General features: G+C 38.9%; 1 protein-coding gene across 8 annotated transcripts in view; it reads left to right on the plus strand.

Moving 5' to 3' along the window:
• TESK2 (testis associated actin remodelling kinase 2) overlaps positions 1-23267 on the plus strand; it is a 139252-nt gene that overhangs the window by 58341 nt on the left and 57644 nt on the right. For all 8 annotated transcript variants that reach the window (XM_059885157.1, XM_024990170.2, XM_059885158.1 and 5 more), the window contains one exon: positions 10852-10973. In XM_059885157.1, coding sequence (XP_059741140.1) covers positions 10852-10973 — 122 coding nt within the window. The remainder of the gene's footprint in view (positions 1-10851; positions 10974-23267) is intronic.

A 23267-nucleotide genomic window follows, 5' to 3' on the forward strand; every position in this document is an offset into this window, starting at 1 on the left:
TGACTGAACAGCAGCACCTATGTTAACCGTCATTGTCACTTGTATGTTAATATGCTTACTTGAATGGGATAAAAACGGGTAAAGTAATAACTAGTGGCTATAAGATTATGTATAACCTGTAATCTGCCTTTTGAGTCTACAGTTTGCAATCTACTAGTGTCTGTTGATAGTTATATAATAATTGCCATGCTTTTCTTTTCTGATTAGCTTTTAATGATTTTTGATGAAAATCTAGATTTGTCCATATGAAAAGAAGTCTTGCTTCTCAGAAGGTGTGTATTGCGGGTGGATGGTGGGAGGAGCTGAATAGCTATTCTCGGAATAAATGAATAATAAATAAGGCAGTTTTTGCCCTTAAGCATATAGGAAGTTGTTGCATATGCATTCTGTGTTTTTGGGAGGAGGTAAGTTCAGGATCTTCCTAGTTGCCACCTTGAATCAGAACTGCCCTTAGATATATTGGAGATAAGTGGATAGACTAAGAGCATACAATATGCAAGTGCTGAGACTTCCCTGGCGGTCCAGTGACTAAGACTCTGCTCTTCCAATGCAGGGGGTCCAGGTTTGATCCCTGGTAAAGGAATTAGATCCAATATGCTGCAACTAAAGATCCTGTGTGCTGCAATGAAAATGAATCTCCTGAGTGCTACAACTAAGACTGGCGCAGCCAAATAAACGTTTTGAAAAAATATGCAAGTGCTGTAACAGAGATAAATAAGAACAGAGTATTAAGAAAACAGAGTGGAGCCATCTAACTTTTCTTGAAATGAACTGAGATTTTTCTCGGGAAAAATGATGTTTCTTATAACTTGAATAATTGAAAGGAATTTGGAAGGGAAATTAGGATAGGGGTTAGGGGGTTGAGGATTACATCAGGGCAAGGAGAATAGAATGTGTCAAGGAAAGGAAAAGTGGATAGGGTGATGCATTTAGAAATAATTACAAGTATTACTATATAATAACTAAAGGTAAGGGGAGAAAAGGGCTTCCTAGGTAGCACAGTGGTTAAGAATACACCTACCATGCAGGAGACTTGGGTTTGATCCCTGGGTCAGGAGGATCCCCTAGGGGAGGAAATGGCAATCCATTCCAGTATTCTTGCTGGGAAAATTCCATGGACAGAATAACTTGGTGGGCTGCAGCCCATGGGGTCACAAAGAATCAGACATAATTGAGCACACACTGAGCACTGAAGGGGAGAGGATGGTGGGAATATACAGGGAGAAGTTGATGGATTTAGTTTTGCTAAAAGGAGTTTGGACTTTATTCCCCAGGTAATGGTGAGCCACTGAAGAATTTTAAGCTGGAGAGCAACAAGATAACTTTGCAATTGGGGAACAAAAATTGCTGGGAGATCTGACAAACTAATGTCTCATGTTGATATGTAATAGCCTTCTCAGCATCTAGCACAGTGATTTATATATGGAAGATGATAGTATGACAAAATGCGGTCCACTGGAGAAGGGAATGGCAAACCACTTCAGTATTCTTGCCTTGAGAACCCCATGAACAGTATGAAAAGCCAAAAAGATAGGACACTGAAAGATGAACTCCCCAGGTCGGTAGGTGCCCAGTATGCTACTGGAGATCAGTGGAGAAATAACTCCAGAAAGAATGAAGAGATGGAGCCAAAGGAAGAACAACACCCAGTTGTGGATGTGACTGGTGATAGAAGCAAAGTCTGATGCTATAAAGAGCAATATTGCATAGGAACCTGGAATGTTAGGTCCGTGAATCAAGGCAAACTGCAAGTGGTCAAACAGGAGATGGCAAGAGTGAACATCAACATTTTAGGAGTCAGCGAACTGAAATGGACTGGAATGGGTGAATTTAACTCAGATGACCATCATATCTACTACTGTGGGCAAGAATCCGTTAGAAGTTATGGAGTAGCCATCATGGTCAACAAAAGAGTCCAAAATTCAGTACTTGGATGCAATCTCAAAAATGACAGAATGATCTCTGTTCATTTGCAAGGCAAACCATTCAGTATCATAGTAATCCAAGTCTATGCCCCGACCAGTAATGCTGAAGAAGCTGAAGTTGAACAGTTCTATGAAGACCTACAAGACCTTCTAGAACTAACACCCCCAAAAGATGTCTTTTTCATCATAGGGGACTGGAATGCAAAAGTAGGTAGTCAAGAAACATCTGGAGTAACAGGCAAGTTTGGGCTTGGAGTACAGAATGAAGCAGGGCAAAGGCTGATAGAGTTCTGCCAAGAGAACGCACTGGTCATAGCAAACATCCTCTTCCAACAACACAAGAGAATGCTCTACACGTGGACATCACCAGATGGTCAATACCAGAAGCAGATTGATTATATTCTTTGCAGCCCAAAAATGGAGAAGCTCTATATAGTCAGCAAAAACAAGACTGGGAGCTGACTGACTGTGGCTCAGATCATGAATTCCTTATTGCCAAATTCAGACTTAAATCGAAGAAAGTAGGGAAAACCATTAGACCATTCAGGTATGACCAAAATCAAATCCCTTATGACTATACAATGAAAGTGAGAAATAGATTCAAGGGAGTAGATCTGATGGATAGAGTGCCTGATGAACTATGGACTGAGGTTCATAACATTGTACAGGAGACAGGAATCAAGACCATCCCCAAGAAAAAGAAATGCAAAAAAGTGAAATGGCTGTCTGAGGAGGCCTTGCAAATAGCTGTAAAAAGAAGAGAAGTGAAAAGTAAAGGAGAAAAGGAAAGATACACCCATTTGAATGCAGAGTTCCAAAGAATAGCAAGGAGAGATAAGAAAGCCTTCCTCAGCAATCAGGGCAAAGAAATAGAGGAAAACAACAGAGTGGGAAAGACTAGAGATCTCTTCAAGAAAATTAGAGATACCAAAGGAACATTTCATGCAAAGATGGGCTCAAGAAAGGACAGAAATGGTATGGACCTAACAGAAGCAGAAGATACTAAGAAGAGGTGGCAAGAATACATGGAAGAACTGTACAAAAAAGATCTTCATGACTCACAATCACAATGGTATGATCACTCACCTAGAGCCAGACATCCAGGAATGTGAAGTCAAGTGGGCCTATGAAAGCACGAACAAAGCTAGTGGAGGTGATGAAATTCCAGTTGAGCTAATTCAAATCCTAAAAGATAATGCTGTGAAAGTGCTGTACTCAATATGCCAGCAAATTTGGAAAACTCAGCAGTGGCCACAGGACTAGAAAAGGTCAGTTTTCATTCCAATCCCAAAGAAAGGCAATGCCAAAGAATGCTCAAACTACTGGACAATTGCACTCATCTCATATGCTAGTAACTGCTGCTGCTGCTGCTAAGTCACTTCAGCCGTGTCCGACTCTGTGCGACCCCAGAGATGGCAGCCCACCAGGCTTCCCCGTCCCTGGGATTCTCCAGGCAAGAACACTGGAGTGGGTTGCCATTTCCTTCTCCAATGCATGAAAGTGAAAAGTGAAAGTGAAGTCGCTCAGTTGTGTCCAACTCTAGCGATCCCATGGACTGCAGCCTACCAGGCTCCTCCGTCCATGGGATTTTCCAGGCAAAAGTACTGGAGTGGGGTGCCATTGCCTTTTCCGTATGCTAGTAAAGTAATGCTCAAAATTCTCCAGGCCAGGCCTCAACAGTATGTGAACAGTGAACTTCCAGATGGTTTTAGAAAAGGCAGAGGAACCAGAGATCAAATTGCCAACATCCGTTGGATCACAGAAAAAGCAAGAGTTCCAGGAAAACATCTATTTCTGCTTTATTGACTATCCCAAAACCTTTGACTGTGTGGATCACCACAAACTGTGGAAAATTCTGAAAGAGATGGGAATACCAGACCACCTGACCTGCCTTTTGAGAAATCTGTATGCAAGTCAAGAAGCAACAGTTAGAACTGGACATGGAACAACAGACTGGTTCCAAATAGGAAAAGGAGTACGTCAAGGCTGTATATTGTCACCCTGTTTATTTAACTTATGTGCAGAGGACATCATGAGAAACGCTGGGCTGGAGGAAGCACAAGCTGGAATCAAGATTGCTGGGAGAAATATCAATAACCTCAGATATGCAGATGACACCACCCTTATGGCAGAAAGTGAAGAAGAACTAAAGAGCCTCTTGATGAAAGTGAAAGAGTTGAGGGAAAAAGTTGGCTTAAAGCTCAACATTCAGAAAACTAAGATCATGGCATCTGGTCCCATCACTTCATGGCAGATAGATGTGGAAACAGTGTCAGACTTTATTTTTCTGGGCTCCAAAATCACTGCAGATGGTGATTGCAGCCATGAAATTAAAAGACGCTTACTCCTTGGAAAAAAAGTTATGACCAACCTAGACGTCATGTTAAAAAGCGGAGACATCCTCTAGTTCATCTAGTCAAAGCTATGGTTTTTCCAGTAGTCATATATGGATGTGAGAGTTGGACTGTGAAGAAAGCTGAGTGCCGAAGAATTGATGCTTTTGAAGTGTGGTGTTGGAGAAGACTCTTGAGAGTCCCTTGGACTGCAAGGAGATCCAACCAGTCCATCCTCAAGGAAATCAGTCCTGAATAGTCATTGGAAGGACTGTTGTTGAAGCTGAAACTCCAATACTTTGGCCACCGGATGAGAAGAACTGACTCATTTGAAAAGACCCAATCCTGGGAAAGATTGAAGGCGGGAGGAGAAGGGGATGACAGAGGATGAGGTGGTTATATGGCATCACCGACTCAATGGACATGATTTTGAGTAAACTCCGGGAGTTGGTGAGAGACAGGGAGGCCTGGTGTGCTGCAGTCCATGGGGTCTCAGAGAATTGGACACGACTGAGCTACTGAACTGGACTGATAGTATTTGCTATTTGAATGTGACTGAGAAGACTAATGAAATATTATCAGTTACTTTCAAGCTCTATGCACACACTTGGCCAACTCTTAGTTCTTGGCTTAGTTTGTAGATTTTGTTTGTTGATTTTTTTTTTTTTTTGGATCTTTTTCTTTTTTAATCATTATTATTTTAAAAAATCAATCAGTTATTTTTGACTCTGCTAGGTCTTCAGTGCTGCTCAGGCTTTTCACTAGTTGCAGTGAGCAGGGGCTACTCTTTGTTGTGGTTCTCAGGTTTCTCATTGTGGTGATGGTATCTATGGCTTTTTTGGGTTTTTTTTTGTTTCAGCTTACTACTGAAACATTCTTAGGACTTAGGACATATAGGGTACTTGGACTTCTGAGCATGTTGAAAGAAGCCTCTGTTTTGTAGAGCTTTCATCTTCTGATATACATAATATATCCCTCATCTAGATCATGTGTACGTTATACACACCAGTGATTTGTTGTTGTTTTGGTCAGTGCGTTTTGTAAAAGGCCCAGAAAGGTACTAGTCAAGCTTGAAATAATAACAGCTTCTGGGGATGAGCACAGAAGATTGGGATTAATGAATCTGATAGTCAAAAGGGACTTTACTTATGTGTATTGTTTTAATGTGTTACAAAGAAAATATATGCATGTATTACTTATTTAGTTAAAAATGAATATAAATTCAATGTTTTCTATTAGAAAATTAAGGCAAGTATATTATGGAAGAAAGTAGAAAATGAAGAAACACAAAAGCAAGAAAATAATCATCGATCTACTGTCAATGACAGGCATCATTAATATTTTATAAACTTACTTCTACTTCTTTTTGTTTTGACATAAACTTAGGCATATGCTGTATGCAGAATTTTTTTCCCTACAATTAAAAGCTAATCTTTATTTCCTAATTTCCTAAATTCATGTAAGGAAATAAAATTCAGTTTTTACTTGTTTATTCCAACTTTTGAAAACTTTTTCAATCTATAGAAAATTGAAAGAATAATGCAATAAACTCCTAAGTCCCTTCATCTAGATTCATCAGTTGTTAATATTTTGCTACATTGCTTTATCTATCTGTATTTTTTTGGACAGACCACTTGAAAGCAAATTGCAGACATCATAACACTTAAATACTTTAGTATGTATCTTCTAAGAATACATTCTTTTACAAAGCCATATCATTATTTATACATTAGACAATTAACCTTAATTCAGTAAAATAATTTAATGTACAACTTATAACTTTTGGATCCCGAATTCAGTTAAGATTTCATCTGTTTCATTTCAGTGGTTATGACTGTTAATCTCTTTTAATCTAGAATATTCCAGGACTTCCCTGGCAGTCCAGTGCTTAAGACTCTGTGCTTCCATTGCAGGGGGTATGGGTTCAATCCTTGGTTAGGGAACTAATATCCCCCATGCCATGAGGTATGGCCAAATTTTTTTTTTCATCTAGAATGTTCCCCCACATTTTGTTTGTTTGAAGAGTACTGTACAGTTGTCTTTTAGATATTCTGAATATGTCTAATTTTTTTCTTATGATGCAGTTCAGTTTGGTCACTCAGTCATGTCCAACTCTTTGCGACCCCATGGACTGCAGCACGCCAGGCCTCCCTGTCCATCACCAACTCCCGGAGTTTACTCAAACTCATGTCCATTGAGTCGGTGATGCCATCCAACCATCTCATCCTCTGTCATCTCCTTCTCCCCCTGCCTTCAGTCTTTCTCAGCATCAGGGTCTTTTCTGATGAGTCAGTTTCTTATGATTAGATTTGAGTTAAACATTTGGCAAGTATATTTCATTGCTTCAGAACGTTGATAATGTTGCATGTCTCACTTTTGCTAATAACTGAATTTCTAACTCCTTGATTAAGGTGCTAGCTGCCAGACCTCTCCATTATAAAGGTCATCTTTTCCCCTTTGTGATAAATAAATCATCTTGGAGGCCAATACAGATTTGAATATTGCTCTTTTCACTTAAAATTAGTATACATTTTCTATATCATCTCAAAATCACCTGATATGCTAAACTATTACGAACATATAGTTTCTTATTTTTAATAAAAACAATACCTATTTATCTGAATACTATGTGCCAAGCACTATGTTAAGTACTTTATACACATTTTTTTGTTTCTTTAACATAACAACATCAGTTTATCCTCCAAAGGAGATAGAGACTATCATTCTCTTTATTTTACAACAGAAAACTTCAAAAAGAAGTCACTCTAAGCATTAAAACTTGGATTTGATCTGCTAATATTGACAGCTTGAGTACTTCACCACTCTGCTATGTTCTTCTTTAGAAAGTAGATTTGAAGATCCTGTGGTAGCGTCAGCTAAGTTTAAAAATCAAAGATAGTAATTTTCTTACCTTGGTGATTCTCTTCTCTTCCCTCTCTATCTCTTCTTTCTTTTCTTCCTTTCTTTATTTATACTTGTGGTAAAGTATATATAAACTTTACCATCTTAACCATTTTTAAGTGTACAATTCAATTCCTATTTTTGTGTCACCATTCTCCAGAACTGTTTTCATCTTGCAAGGCTAAAACTCTGTACCCATTAAACAATTCTGAATTCTTCCCCTCCCTGCAACCCCTAGCAACCACCATTCTACATTCTTTCTGTTTGAATTAAACTATCTAAGGAACCTCATATAAGTGGAATCATAAGTATTTGCCTTTTCCTAACTGGCTTACTTCACTTAGCATAATATCTTCAAGGTTCATCCATGTAATAGCATATGCCAAAATTTCCTTCCTTTTTAAGGCTGAATAATATTCCCTCACGTGCCACATTTTGTTTATCTGTTTATCTGTTGATGGACTCTTGGGTTGCTTCTGCCCTTTGGTTATTATAAATAATGCTGTTTTGAACATGAGTGTACAAATATTTTTTTGAGACCCTTTTTCAGTCCTTTTGGGTTTGTACCTAGAAGTAGAATTGCTGGATCATATGGCAGTTCTGTTTTTAATTTTTTTTTTTTTAAAGGTATTTAAAGATATCAGTCTCTTGGAAATCCTCTTAGTAGTAGTAACAATGATCTATGTGTAGAGGACAAACTTAAGCAGAAATTGACCTTCCCTTTATTTTGAAAATCTAAGTAGGTTTGAGGGCTAACAATTTTTTGTGGTTTTGACAACTTGGAATGAAGATCCTCCTGGATTTAGACAGGTTCCCTATGTTTAGTGGATCTCTATGTGGTTTTTTTTTGTTGTTGTTTTTTTGCCTTCCTCTGAGGCATGTGGGATCTTAGTTCACTGACCAGGGATTGAACCCACGTCCTCTGAATTGGAAATGTGGAGTCTTAACCACTGGACTGCCAGGGAAATCCTGTGGACCTTATATTGGATGATACCTTTTTCTTTATCGCCTGTAGTCAGTTTTGTGCTTCAAAAATCTGTCCAAATCTATTAATTCTTGGAGATTTCACTGAAGTCCCATGAAGTTTTCCCCTAAGTGCATCAACATTCATATAGATACCTCTTGTGATGTATTTGAGTCTTTATTCTCTTTCTTTACTGATTGGTCAAATTGCTTATTGTTTGTCCTTTTCTAGATGGCTAATTCCAGAAAATTTAAGCCAAATCTTGTACTGCTTTTCTGTTTATATCCTCCCCTGATACCTCTGCCACCAAAAAGAGAAAAAGAAAGAAAAGCACTACCCCGAAAGAAATTACCTGGATAAATGAATGATGCACTGGCCCTTAAAAAGTATGTTAGAAGTATCATTTAACTAACCGTTCTTGTTTTTGTTTTTATTGTGCTCTTATGATGTGCCAGGCGTTGTAGGTACTGCAAAATAAAAATTAATACAATATAGATCCTGGCCTCAAAATGGTTTGTAGCCTAGTGAGGATATATTTATGCACAGAACTGTGTCTTCAGTGGTATACTGTTGTTCTGAGGCAGTATAAAGAAGGAAACCACAAACAGTTCCTAGAGACAGACAAGGAAGACATCAGAGAGGAAGGGGATATTTGAGTGTGGCCTTCAAAGATAGGTAGAATTTGAGGGGCTAGAAGAAAGAGGAAAATATTTTATGCACATGAAAGATATACAGTGTTAATGAACATGTTCATCTCCTTGTCCACTTGTTTAAGGAAGTAGGGTTTTTTGTGATTAATTTGAAACAACTTTTTTTATCCCTAAATTTCACACATTATTTTATCAAAGTTTCTTAAAAGCAGACATTAAAAAAAAAAGACCTCAAGAGTGATAGTTTTCAGATGATAGAAAAAAAAAAAAGGAGTGACTTTCAGAATGGAGAGCCCTTATTAAAAAACAGATGTCTTCTGTAAATAAAGCTGGAAAAATACTGTCAGTGTGTTCTTTGTATATAAATGTCTCTTTTAACTTATCCACGCAGGATCTGAAAAGGAAAGCCACTTCTCTTTCATCAGTCACGAGGTACATGACAACAGAATCATTGATGCACTCGGAAGAGAGTTGTGTTCCAAATCTCACTCAGGGATCTAGAAGAGGGGAGAGACAGCCAGTGTTGTGCTCAGTTCTTCTGATCAGGGTTCCTGTGGCTCTGAGTGTTTTAATTCTTCCTTCCCCTTCTTCTGTCTAGACACTCTGAAACATTGTACCTTTGAGTTTTAAGATAAGCTGTGTTGTCTGTCCTATATTAATAGCTATACTAAACTTCTGAGGCTGTTGTCCTGTCAAAGAATTTCTGGAGATTGAAGAATTAAGTAGATTTTTGTGTTTTCTATTGGAATTTCCACTTGGTGAGGTAGAAATAATATCCTGAAATGATACTCTGAAAGTCCATAGAATGATGACAGTTGTGCATGGCATGTCCCTGTTGTACATGATCTGAAATGAATTTTTTTTTAACCAGTAAGTAATGAGGTCTTTTGGAAAAAGCAATGGCAACCCACTCCAGTGTTCTTGCCTGGAGAATCCCAGGGATGGGGGAGCCTGGTGGGCTGCTGTCTATGGGGTCACACAGAGTCGGACACGACTGAAGCGACTTAGCAGCAGCAGCATCAGCAATGAGGTCTTTGGTACTTTGTAACTTTTCTACAGCCTCATTCATAATTGCCCAGTAGGAAACACATATCTAAGTGAATAACTGAGCTTCTTTTGGTTAAGACAAAATATTTTCTCTTATTTTGTTAGTCTCTCATTTTGATTCTCTCTCATTTTGATACGCCTGAGACTACTTTTGGAGACTGAAAACATAGTTAATTTTCTTGCAGGCAAAGTGTTGAGTTTTTTAAACCTGTGGAGTGTGCATTGAAATTATAAAATAATATTTTTACATGTAAAATAGATTGAGTTCTACAGAGGATGAATGTTTTAGAAGTAGACTTTGCTCTGTGTATATGGGTAATGGCGTAAGTGGTGTGGCTCAGGTTTTTTGTATCTGACTTGATTGTGTGTAAATGATTATAAGGAACTTTGGGTTGGGTTACTCAATATTAGGTCCAGAAGATTCACTGCCTTCTTTCTATATTTAACATGCAATAATTTTTTCTGTATATATATACATTTTATGGTGCTTGGGAGAGATTTTGAGGCTGTGGGTTTAGTGTCCTATAAAGACAGTTTTATAGTTCATTAAGTGTCATAAAACTCCACGAAAGAGAATTTCTGGTTAGTGTCCTAAGGCTCAGAAGCATTGGCCATGAGGAACCAGCCTAAGACATTTTCCCCATTTTTCTCTAAGGTATTTTTTTTAAGACATCGTGGTTTTTTTCTTTTTTTTTAAGTAAACTTTTTATTTTGTATTGGAGTATAGCCAGTTAACAATGTTCTGATAGTTTTAGGTGGACAGCAAAGTAAGAAGTCATGATTTCTTGAGGTATAATCATGTATTTTCTAGCCAGCTTAATATGAAACAGTTTTGGTCTTCAAAGGAATAAATCCATCTTTGTTAACGGTTGTGAAACCCTTATGTAATCAGATTTTATAGAAAAACATCCCTTACCATGTCTGTTTTATCTGAATTGGCAGTAAAACATCTCAGCATGCTCTACATGTGGAGACTTTGACCTCATATACAGCTGCCGTCCTTGAGTCTCTTGTTTTATTTTATTTTCTAGGTGCGCCACCGAGCTTCCGGCCAGGTGATGGCTCTTAAGATGAACACGTTGAGCAGTAACCGGGCAAACATGCTGAAAGAAGTGCAGCTCATGAATAGACTCTCCCATCCCAACATCCTTAGGTAATGGCTTTTCCTTCCTTCCAGAGATCAGTGAGAAAGCTGAAACATTATTGGAGACTTGTTAGAATAGTATTAATAGCTGAAAAGAGGGATTCCAGGTTTCATGCTGAATCTGTCTTGCTGGAATTTAGCTGTGCTGTAGGTCTTTTTCTACCTGTTGAGACTTAATTTTCTGGTAATTAACTGCATTTAATAAGGCAACTTTTGGGAATTCCCTTAGCAGAGCCAGAAAGCTTTTTTGGAGGAGGTTAACTCAAATTGGAACATGAAGTTTAATAGGATTTTAGAAGATAGGGAAAGAACTCAGAAAGGAACAAAGTTGTTGTTTAGTCGCTAAATTGTGTCTGACTCTTTGTAACCCTGTGGACTGTAGCACACCAGGCTTCCCTGTCCTTCACTATCTCCCGGAGTTTGCTCAAATTTATGTCCAGTGAGTTGGTGATGCCATCCAATCATCTCATCCTCTGTCTTCCCCTTCTCCTTCTGCCTTCAATCTTTCCCAGCATCAGGGTCTTTTCCAGTGAGTTGGCTCTTCGCATCAGGTGGCCAGAGTATTGGAGCTTCAGCTTCAGCATGAGTCCTTCCAATGAATATTCAGGGTTGATTTCCTTAAAGTCACTGGTTTGAGTTCCTGGCTGTCCAAGGGACTCTCAGGAGTCTTCTAGAAACTCAGAAAGGAACAAAATAATAACAAATGAAGCATAAAGGTAAAAGTCCAAAGCTTTTTAAGGAGTCAGTGAATTAAAAGCCCATTTGGCTATGGAGTATGCAGAAGAGGAGAAAACTAAGGCTCCTACTGAAACCCTTAAGAAAAAAATGAAGAAATTTTGAGGACTTCACTGGTGGATAGTGGCTAAGACTCCATGCTCCCTATGCAGGGGGCCTGGGTTTGATCTCTAGTTAGGGAATTAGATCCTGCATGCCACAACTAAAGATTCCATATTCTGCAAGTAAAAGATTCCACATGCCGCAACAAAGATGGAAGATTGTGTGTGCTGCCACTATGACTGGCACAGCAAAATGAATAAAATTAGAAAACAAATATATTTTTTGAAATGGGAAGGAATTTTGCAGAGCTGAAGATCAGGTGCCTATGAAAGAAATTTGCCCAAAAGATCCTTCAAAAGGTAAGGAATGAAGCTTATCTGTAAAGAAGTTAAGTGCTCTCACAAAGAGTATATAGGCAGATGTACAGAACTGCGATTCTGATGGCTAGGATGGCAAGAAAAGCTGGCAGTTTCTATGCACATGCAGAGCCCAAACTGGCATTTGTCATTAGGATCAGAGGCATCAGTGTTGTGAGTTCACAGATCTGAAAGACGTTGCAACTTCTTCACCTTTGTCAAGTCTTCAGTGGCACCTTTGTTAAGATTGACTATGCTCCATTTAACATGCCATGGACCGTGGAACCACATATTGCGTGGTGGTAACTAAACCTGCAGTCAGTAGATGAATTGATCTACAGATGTGGTTATGACAAAATCAACAAGAAGCAAATTTCCCTGACAGATAACACATGGATTGCCTGATGTCTTGGTAAATATAGCATTATCTACATGGAGGATCTGATTTATAAGACCTATACTGTTGGAAAATTCTTCAAAGAAGGAAACAACTTCTTGTGGCCATTCAAATTCTCTTCTCCATGAGGTGGAATGAAGGAAAAGACCACACATTTTGTAGAAGGTAGAGATGCTGGCCACAGAGAAGACTAGATCAACAGCTTGTTCAAAGGATGAACTAAGATATCTACTATGATTATTTTTGTGATCTGGTCAGGGAATAAATAGAGCAATTTATTGGACTGAAAAAATTTTTGTTAATAATAACAGCAATGAGAAAACCACTTATTGAAGTCTTCCTTGTATGCTGGCTGTTTTGGCTGTTTAAAGATTTAATTTTCACAGTTTTTCTCCATTGGAGAAACTGAGGCCAAGAGATATGTGTTGTCTGAGGTCTGTAACTTTGAGGTAGGACTCTTTCTACCATGTTTCTCCTAGAAGAACTTTTTCTTTCATGTCTCTCCTAAAGGATTTGACGGGATAGCATTGGTAGATAAATTTGGAAAGGTAGAACTGGGCCATTCTATGCAGAAATGTTTTGCCCAAAGCCACGAAGATTATATTTTATGTTTTATGTGTTGAATTCTGAGCAGGGATTAGATGACAGAGGGTAACTAATGGCAAATTCAGAATGGTTTAATGATGGGGAGACTGGTGGCCAAGAGATCAGTTAGGGGACATCAGTGTTTCAGATGGTTGAGTCTTTTTTTTTTTTTTTTTTTACTATTTAATATATAGTATACCATATAGTATATGTTGTTTAGTCGCTAAATTGTGTTCAACTCTTTGCAGCCCCATGGATTGTAGCCCATCAGGCTCCTCTGTCCATGGAATTTCCCAGGCAAGAATACTGGAGTGGGTTGTCATTTCCTCGAGATGGTTGAGTTTTGATTTGATGTTCTGCTTAGGAATTTTTAAGCTGATTATATTTTCATCTTGTTTAAAAAGTAGTGTTTTATTATTATTGTAGAAATGATACATCATCACTGTGGATGATTCACTGAGAAAATAGTATTCGCAAAAACAGGAAAATAAAAAATGGTCCTTAATCTCAGCATCTAGGCATCAAGCTAGTATTAACATTTGATATATTTTCTGCCGATCTTCTTTATTCATCACTTATTTTTTTGTTCTCTTCACTATGAACTTGACTGGTAATTGCATGGGAAGATTGACTCTAAACAAATTTTATTTCCTGACAGCAAAGTTTAAATAAGTAGTTGTTATATAAAGAAGTAGAATACTATACAGTGTACTGATTAAAAATGGAGGCTCTGGATTCCAGATCAAGCTGCCTGAATTCAAATCCTGGATCTTGGGAAAGTTATTTAACCTCTGAGATCCTTAGTTTTCCCATGTATAGTGAGGATAATGACCGTAAATCCCTCGTAGAGTTGTTATTGAGGATTAATTTAATCCATATAAAGCACCCTGGAATAGTACTTGGTTTTGTTAAGTGTCCAGTAAATGTTAGCTATTATTATTAGTTTCTTTTCCTCTGGCTAGTTCTTTAAATGGCTCACTGCATCCCATCTGTCTTTTATCATTCATTCACTCACCAAACATTTGTTGAGGGTCTACTGCTGTTTCTAATACATTCAAGAGTTTTCTGCTAGAGTGATGCTGTTGAATAGAATAGAACTTTCTAAAATGATGGAAATGTTCTTTATCTGTGCTGTTCAATAGCTTCATGTGGCTAATGAGCATTGAAATGTGGCTAGTACAAAGAAGGAACTGAATTTTTTGTTTGATTTTATTTAAATTGCCACAGGAAGCTTAGCAGCTACTATATTGGATAATCCTGGGCTTTCAGTCTATGCACATCTTTGCTCTTGTTGAATACCATTCCTATTCCAAGTCTATACTATTCCTAGACCAAGTCTCCTTGGTCTACTTTCTCAGCCTATCTTTTTTTCACCTCATTGTTCAGGAATGACACGCCCTTCCCTTTTAACTTACAAAAAATCATATTCTTTGCTGTGAGCTAAGTTTTCTAACATATAAAATGTAATGTTAATTCTATCTTGATCTTCACAATAAGCCAACAAATGAGATTATGTATATAAAATCTATAGATCTGTTATAATCCACAGTAAGCATATAATACATGAAAATTACTATACTGATTATTAACCATGGTGGGTTTTCATTTTGATGGTGACATTTTTTGTCCTGCATAAGCCATCTGTCTCAAATATAGTGCAGTTAAAAGCCTGGAAGTGTATTACTTTTTAAAAGAAGTTCTAGTTGTTTATATCTTTCATGTTTTCATGCCTTTACTTTCATTGTATATTTTGAATACAACAGAAGGAAATTATCCTATCAAGGGGGTCTAGAGCAAGCAAAGTCCTCTTGGCTTTTGTTAGCCAGAGGAGTCCTATAGTAGTAGAAGCATTTATTATACTTCCCTAGGACTGATGTTGAAGCTGAAACTCCAGTACTCTGGCCACTTGATGCAAAGAGCTGACTCATTTGAAATGACCCTGATGCTGGGAAAATTGAAGGTAGGAGGAGAAGGGGATGACAGAGGATGAGATGACTGGATGGCATCACGGACTCAATGGACAAGAGTTTGAGTAAACTCCGGGAGTTAATGATGGACAGGGAGGCCTGGCATGCTGCACTCCATGATGTCTCAAAGAGTCGGACACGACTGAGCGACTGAACTGAACTGAGGATGCACAACTGTGTCCCAGTCTCAAATTCTTAGAATTTTTATTTCCTTAATGGTTTTCTGTGTGGATCACAATAAACTGCAGAGAATTCTGAAAGAGATGGGAATACCAGACCACCTGAACTGCCTCTTGAGAAACCTGTATGCAGGTCAGGAAGCAACAGTCAGAACTGGACATGGAACAACAGAATGGTTCCAAATAGGAAAAGGAGTACGTCAAGGCTGTGTATTGTCACCCTGCTTATTTAACTTATACACAGAGTACATCATGAGAAACACTGGGCTGGAGGAAGCACAAGCTGGAATCAAGATTGCCGGGAGAAATACAATAACCTCAGATATGCAGGTGACACCACCCTTATGGCAGAAAGGGAAGAAGAACTAAAGAGCCTCTTGATGAAAGTGAAAGAGGAGAAGGAAAAAGTTGGCTTACAGCTCAACATTCAGAAAACTAAGGTCATGGCATCCAGTCCCATCACTTCATGGCAAATATATGGGGGAACAGTGGAAACAGTGGCTGACTTTATTTTTCTGGGCTCCAAAATCACTGCAGATGGTGATTGCAGTCATGAAATTAAAAGATGCTTACTCCTTGGAAGGGAAGTTATGACCAACCTAGACAGCATATTAAAAAGCAGAGACATTATGTTGTCAATAAAGGTCCGTCTAGTCAAGGTTTTTCCAGTGGTCATGTATGGATATGAGAGTTGGACTATAAAGAAAGCTGTGTGCTGAAGAATTGATGCTTTTGAACTGTGGTGTTGGAGAACTCTTGAGAGTCCCTCGGACTGCAAGGAGATCCAACCAGTCCATCCTACAGGAGATCAGACTTGGGTGTTCATTGGTAGGACTGATTTTGAAGCTGCAGCTCCAATACTTTGGCCACCTGATGCGAAGAGCTGACTCATTTGAAAAGACCCTGATACTGGAAAAGATTGAGGGCAGGAGGAGAAGGGGACGACAGAAGATGAGATGGTTAGATGACATCACCGACTCAATGGACATGGGTTTGGGTGGACTCTGGCAGTTGGTGATGGATAGGGAGGCCTGGCGTGCTGCGGTTCATGGGGTCGCAAAGAGTCGGACACGACTGAGTGACTGAACTGAATGCTTTTCTTTTTTTTTTTTGCTGAAGCAAGGAATACAACTTTATTTGGAAAGCTAGGCGTCCTAGAAGATGGCAGGCTAGTGCCCCAGCGTATGATCTTATATGGGTCTGAATGCCAGTTTCTTTTATAGACAGAGTAGAGTAGGAGGTGAGGACAAGTGAAAGTGAAAGTGACGTCGCTCAGTCGTGTCCTACTCTTTGTGACCCCATGGACTGTCTGTCCATGGGGGTTTTCCAGGCAAGGGTACTGGAGTGGGCTGCCATTTTCTTCTCCATGAATGCTTTTCTAATCGTCTTAGAAATTTACTGTTCATAGTTTATATTTTTTGTGATTCAAATTTTTTGTTCCCATTCGTTAGTATGGCTCTTAGCTTATTTTCAAGCTGTTAGTACACGTTAGTTTGTTTTTAGAGGTACAAAAGCTGAGACAGAAATATGCACCAAAGTTTTCCTTCATTATGAGATTTAAATTGGGAAGAATCCATTTCTTGGAACCCTAGGATTTTCACCGACTTGTGTCCTCAGGGGTTTAACCTCAGGAGGGAGGTGGCTGAGCAGATGAGCCTTTCGGTTTCCATCTCTGCTTCATCCAGCCAGAGAAGCTGTTTTATATTGAACTTCCATCTAAGAATTTTACAGAAAAGATCTCCTACTTAAAAACAAAGAAAAAGTTGAAATTTGCTACATTAGTGATTTTGAAGGTGTACTTGGGAAAAAAGGCTATCTGCATGAGCTGCCAGATGGTGAGCATCTGATCCTCTGGGCATGAATTGGTCCTCTGCTGGCACAGCTATTTTGTGCCCAGCATGAGTGAATGAGCTGAACCTTTGCAGTTTTATTTCTCTCTTTTTCTTGACCCCAGCCTCCCTACTTCCTCTTTTCTTTTTATCTTTCTCCCTCCTAAGATTTCTAGTTGGAAGGAAGAGAGTGGCCCTGGTGAGACACAGAGGCAAGTAGATGTGTGTAGTTTGTTTGTGTGTCTATATTTGTTTAATACATGGATACAGTTAAGATTGTTTTATCATCAGTTGCTCTAACTTATCAGTTGAGAAAAAGAACAATAAACTGCTTTGTTGAGGGCAGGGACCGATAGTTTGGACCTCTTGTGAATAAGGTTGTTTATGCCAGGAAGTCTTATGCTCAAAGATCTGTAACCCAATTCTGTGCCCTGCTCACTTCCACTCCCCAATGGCCTTTTTGAAGACTTGTACCAAGATTTGTTCTCATACCTCTTTGTTATTCTTCATGCCATGAGAAATTTAATATTTCTTTTAGACTCCTTGTTTACAATCTCATGTTTACTTCTTTTTAGGCCACATTCTGAATTTATTTTCCTATCTACCTATTTTTATTCAGAATTAACTCCTCTTCAGAATCCATATGAAACAATATGATTGCCATTTTGTTAAAATGAAGAATATGCTATCAAATCACCAAATATTTATTTAGAACTACTCAGTCCAACCCCATGCTAGGTAATACCATGGTGAATAGATGAGAAGTAGAGGGCTGTTACCTCCCAGATGGTCTCCTTAGGAAGCAAACTGTATACCTAGGAAACAGACTAGTATCTGCTAATGCTATGAGGATGTGTCAGAGTATTTTCCCAGCCTCATTATTAAGATAGCAGTCTTTCCAGTTACCCATTATGAAAATCCCAAATTCATCTCTAGTTATTCCTTTTATTCCTTGCTTCTAATCAGAAACTAAGCTCTTGATTTTAAACCTTCAAAGACTTTAGCATCTTCTTCTTCCCCTATGCATCTGTCAGTTCAATCCTCTTCACTTTTGCCTTGAATGAATTATTCTTTTTGCCCTCCTTTTCACTTTTCCTGATACATAACTCTAATCGTATAGCTTATACAAAGAGCTGGCTCACTGGGAAAGATCCTGATTCTGGGAAAGCAAAAGAAGAGAAGGGAAGGCAAAAGGAGAAGAGAGCAGCAGAGGGTGAGTGCGTTAGATAGAATCATTGACTCAATGGACATGAATTTGAGCAAACTCCAGGAGATAGTGAAGAACAGGGAAGCCTGGTGTGCTGCAATTCATGGGGTTACAAAGAGTCGGACACAACTTAGCGACTGAACATTTCTTAAAAACTTTTTGTGGCTCCCATTTATTTCAGAGTTGAATCAGAAATTCTTTAGACAGACAGCTAACGTCTGCTCTATTTTTCTAGCCTTATCTTCAGGTATTCTTATGCACATTCTTATGCACTCTGTGATTTCCTAATTGTGTTCTCTTGGACAAGTTATTTGACCTCTGGGCTTTGGTTTCCGCTTTTGTTAAATGAGGAGAATGGATCAGCTTAGAAATCATACGGAATTAATGTTGAACAGTTTTTAAATGATCAGGTTTGAAAAATATATTATCTCAGGGTGTGTTTGCATTGTGTGTGTGCACGTGTTGTTCAGAATAAATGGGAAGCATTTAAAAATGATGGATTAAAGTTCACCTTTTTGATTTTATCATTGTAATACTAGTGAGTAACTAAATGAAAGAGTGTCAACAGAGCCGTCAAAGCAAATTTATAACACTTGCATGTTGGTAAGGGGATCTTAATATTGTTTTCTCTTCTCTGTTCTATGCTAGAAAGTCTGATGACTTATGAATTGAGTCTGAGTTCTAATGTCATATAACCAGAAAGTTTTTGTTTAAAATAAAGGTGGAATCAGCTTCAGTACTATTTATGTTCTTGTCTGTGGATAGTGACATAGTATAACCCCAGAAAGAAGGTGATTTTTAAGAAATTTATTGAGATATAATTGACATACAATGTAAGATGATTGTTAATATAAACAATGGGTACCAATTACTGAGCACCTGTTATGGGCCACTGTTGATCATATTCCTATCCCACCCACATGTTTTACTTTCTAGATGTCTCCCATTCTCAGCAAATGGAATTACCATTCATCTGTTACTTATGCCAAAACCTTAGGTGTCATCTTTAATATTTTTCCTTTATACCATACTTCAAACCTTCAAGTAGTTTAACATTATTTTTAAAATATGCCCTGAGTCTGACTACCACTTATTAACTCCATAGCCACCATCCTACTTCAACACTCTTAGTTGATCTCCCAGATTCCTCTCTTGTTCCATGGTAGCCAGTTTGAACTTGAAAAAGGTAAATCAGATCATACCATCCACCTCTGCTGAATTTCCTTCTATGACTTTTTGTCACTCTTCAAATAAAGTCTAAACCCTGGGCTTTGATGTTGAGATGTGTGCATACAAGACCTTAAATGAGTTGACCTATCTGCTTCTCTGACCTTATTTTCTTCTTCTTTTTTTAATGTAGACCATTTTTAAGGTCTTTATTGAATTTGTTACAATATTGCTTCTGTTTTATGCTTTTTGGCTATGAGGTTATGTTTTTTGGCTACAAGGCATGTGGGATCTTAGCTCCCCGACCAGGGGTTGAACCTGCACCCCTTGCATTGGAAGGCAAAGTCTTAACCACTGGACCGCTAGGGAAGTCCCTGAGCTTATTTCTGATCACTCTTTCCTAGCTTATACCATCCTAACCACCCTCACTGGCCTTTTTGTTTTTCAGATACACCAACCTCTTTCATACTTCAGGGTCTTTGTACTTTCTTTTCCCTTTTCCTGTAATGTCTTTGTTCCAGAATCATTTAGCATGCTTCTTCTGAGATATCCCATCCTCAAAGAGACTTTTGTTGACTAGCCTGGCTAAAATAGCCATCCAGTATCACTCTTTACCCCCTCGTTATTATGCTTTGTCTACATCATTCTTACCGTCTTTGAAAATATCTTGTTTATTTGTTTACTTTTTGTTTGTAGCCTTCAGATAGGGTGAGTTCCTTGAAAGTACTGTCTATAGAGGCAGATGCTAGATAGAAGCAAGCCAGTTAGCATCACAGAACCTACAAAACCTACAGTTCAGCTCTGGAACTGAAGGTGGATGTCAGGCTTGGCCTGAAAACAGGAGGACTATTGAAAGTCTTTTCAGGGGTAACTGGGCCTAAAAGTCACCATCTCCATTCATTGCAATTAATCAGTTAAGTCTCACTTACCTCAACAAGAGGTGAATTTTTATTTTTGGAAAACAATTGAACCATACATGCTTCATACTAGGTAAGCATCTAGTATGACAGCTGATGGAGAAGGAATGTTATCCTAAGAAGAGGGAAATGAAGGGACTGTCTGTGTACTGAATGGTGAGGCTCTTGAGACTTCGAGTCCTCTTCTATCCTTTGACTCTTAAGCAGGTAGGAATCATCCCCATCCCACCCACACCTGCCAGGAAACTGGTGGATTTGGAGAAACTGAAGAGCCCCAAGTAAAAGAAGAAAACTTTGAAGTGTAACCAGCAAAAAAACTAATTATTATCTTCTAAATATGCTTCTTCTAGGAGAGGTTTGAGAAGGAAATCCATCTATGAAATAAGAATAGTATACTATAAAATAGGAGTAATTAGAAAGCCATAAAGATTCTTGAAAATTTTAAAATATGATTATATGTTTATATATAGTTTCATATGATTATTTATTTATGGCTTTATTTAAAGCATTTGATTGGCCTGCCAAGGAGATAAAGAGGAAATCATCCATTAATGGTGAAAAATCAAAGATGGAAAATAAGAGAGAAAAGAATTAAAAAGTAAAGGATCAATCTAGGAAGTCTGTTTTTGACTAATACAAGAACATTTTCTACAACCAAGGGGCATGAACTTCCAAAGTGAAAGGGCCTCCTAAGTGCCCAGCACAATGAATGAAGAAAAAGACCCATCCCAGAGCATATAGTTGTGAAATTTTAGAATATGGGTAATAAAAATAAGATTCTAAATACTTCTACAGCATAGGTGTGGAGAGAACCAGAGGCCATATATAGGACTGAAAATTCAAATGGTATCAGACTTCTCAAAACCAGCTCTGGGGGCTTCCCTGGTGGTCCAGTGGTTAAGAATGCTCCTTGCAATGCAAGGGACACAGGTTTGATTCCCCAGTCTGGGAAGATCCCACATGCTTCGGAGCAACTAAGCCCATGGGCCACAACTACTGAGCCCATACACTGCAACTGCTGAAGCCCTTGCGCCTAGAGCCTGTGCTCCTCAATGAGAGAAGCCATCATGATGAGCAGCCTGCACACTGCAGTGAAGAGTAGCCCTCACTCGTGGAAACTAGAGAAAGTCCACGTGCAGCAACGAAGACTCACAGCCAAAAAGTAAATAAATAAATCTTAAAAAAAATACCAAAACCCAGCTCTGGAAGCTCTACCAGTAGAACAATACTTTCTGAGAGAAAATTATTTCTTACTAAGAATTCTTTATCCAGTCAAACTACCAGTCAGGCATGAGAGTAAAGACATTCTCAGACATGCATGGTTTTGAAAATGTTACTTCTCGTGAGCTGTTTCTTATGAAGCTGCTGGACTATGTGTCCCATCAAAAGTAAGGGGGCAAACAAAACAACAGATAAAAATGAAAAGGCATAAGATCTGGAAAGAAGGGTGATAGCAAGTCCAGGGTGACTGCTGGGCAATAGTCTAGAGAATAAGTAGTCTAACTGGAGTGGGAGGATCAAGAACTTCAGGAGAGATATTGGGCAGTGGAGTCTGAGGAAATAATTTATAGACTCCCAAATGTGTTTGACAGGATGGACATTCATGTTCAGAAAAACTTTGCAATTCTATTGGAGGCTTTGGGGAACAATTCAGTCCAGTCAGTTCAGTAGCTCAGTCATGTCCGACACTTTGCAACCCAATGATCACAGCACGCCAGGCCTCCCTGTCCATCACCAACTCCCAGAATCTTCCCAAACCCATGTCCATTGAGTTGGTGATGCCATCCAGCCATCTCATCCTCTGTTGTCCCCTTCTTCCTCCTGCCCCCAATCCCTCCCAGCATCAGGGTCTTTTCAAATGAGTCAGCTCTTCACATCACGTAGCCAAGGTATTAGAGTTTCAGCTTCAACATCAGTCCTTCCAATGAACACCTAGGACTGATCTCCTTTAGGATGGACTGGTTGGATCTCCTTGCAGTCCATGGGACTTTCAAGAGTCTTCTCCAACACCACAGTTCAAAAGCATCAATTCTTCAGCACTCAGCTTTCTTCACAGTCCAACTCTCACATCCATACCTGACCACTGGAAAAACAATAGCCTTGACTAGACGGACCTTTGTGGACAAAGTAATGTCTCTGCTTTTTAATATGCTATCTAGGTTGGTCATAACTTTCCTTTCAAGGAGTAAGCATCTTTTAATTTCATGGCTGCAGTCACCATCTGCAGTGATTTTGGAACCCAAAAAAATAAAGTCAGCCACTGTTTCCACTGTTTCCCCATCTATTTGCCATGAAGTGATGGGACTGGATGCCATGATCTTAGTTTTCTGAATGTTGAGCTGTAAGCCAACCTTTTCACTCTCCTCTTTCACTTTCATCAAGAGGCTCTTTAGTTCTTCACTTTCTGCCATAAGGGTGGTGTCATCTGTATATCTGAGGTTATTGTATTTCTCCCGGCAATCTTGATTCCAGCTTGTGCTTCTTCCAGCCCAGCGTTTCTCATGATGTACTCTGCATAGAAGTTAAAGAAGCAGGGTGACAATATACAGCCTTGACGTACTCCTTTTCCTATTAGGAACCAGTTTGTTGTTCCATGTCCAGTTCTAACTTGCTTCCTGACCTGCATATAGGTTTCTCGGGAGGCAGGTCAGGTGGTCTGGTATTCCCGTCTGTTTCAGAATTTTCCAGTTTATTGTGATCCACACAGTCAAAGGCTTTGGCGTAGTCAATAAAGCAGAAATAGATGTTTTTCTGGAACTCTCTTGCTTTTTCCATGATCCAGCAGATGTTGGCAATTTGATCTCTGGTTCCTCTGCCTTTTCTAAAACCAGCTTGAACATCTGGAAGTTCGCGATTCACGTACTGCTGAAGCCTGGCTTGGAGAATTTTGAGCATTACTTTACTAGTGTATGAGATGAGTTC

The sequence above is a fragment of the Bos taurus genome, chromosome 3 (genome assembly GCF_002263795.3).
Source record: "Bos taurus isolate L1 Dominette 01449 registration number 42190680 breed Hereford chromosome 3, ARS-UCD2.0, whole genome shotgun sequence".
Taxonomy (NCBI): Eukaryota; Metazoa; Chordata; class Mammalia; order Artiodactyla; family Bovidae; genus Bos; species Bos taurus.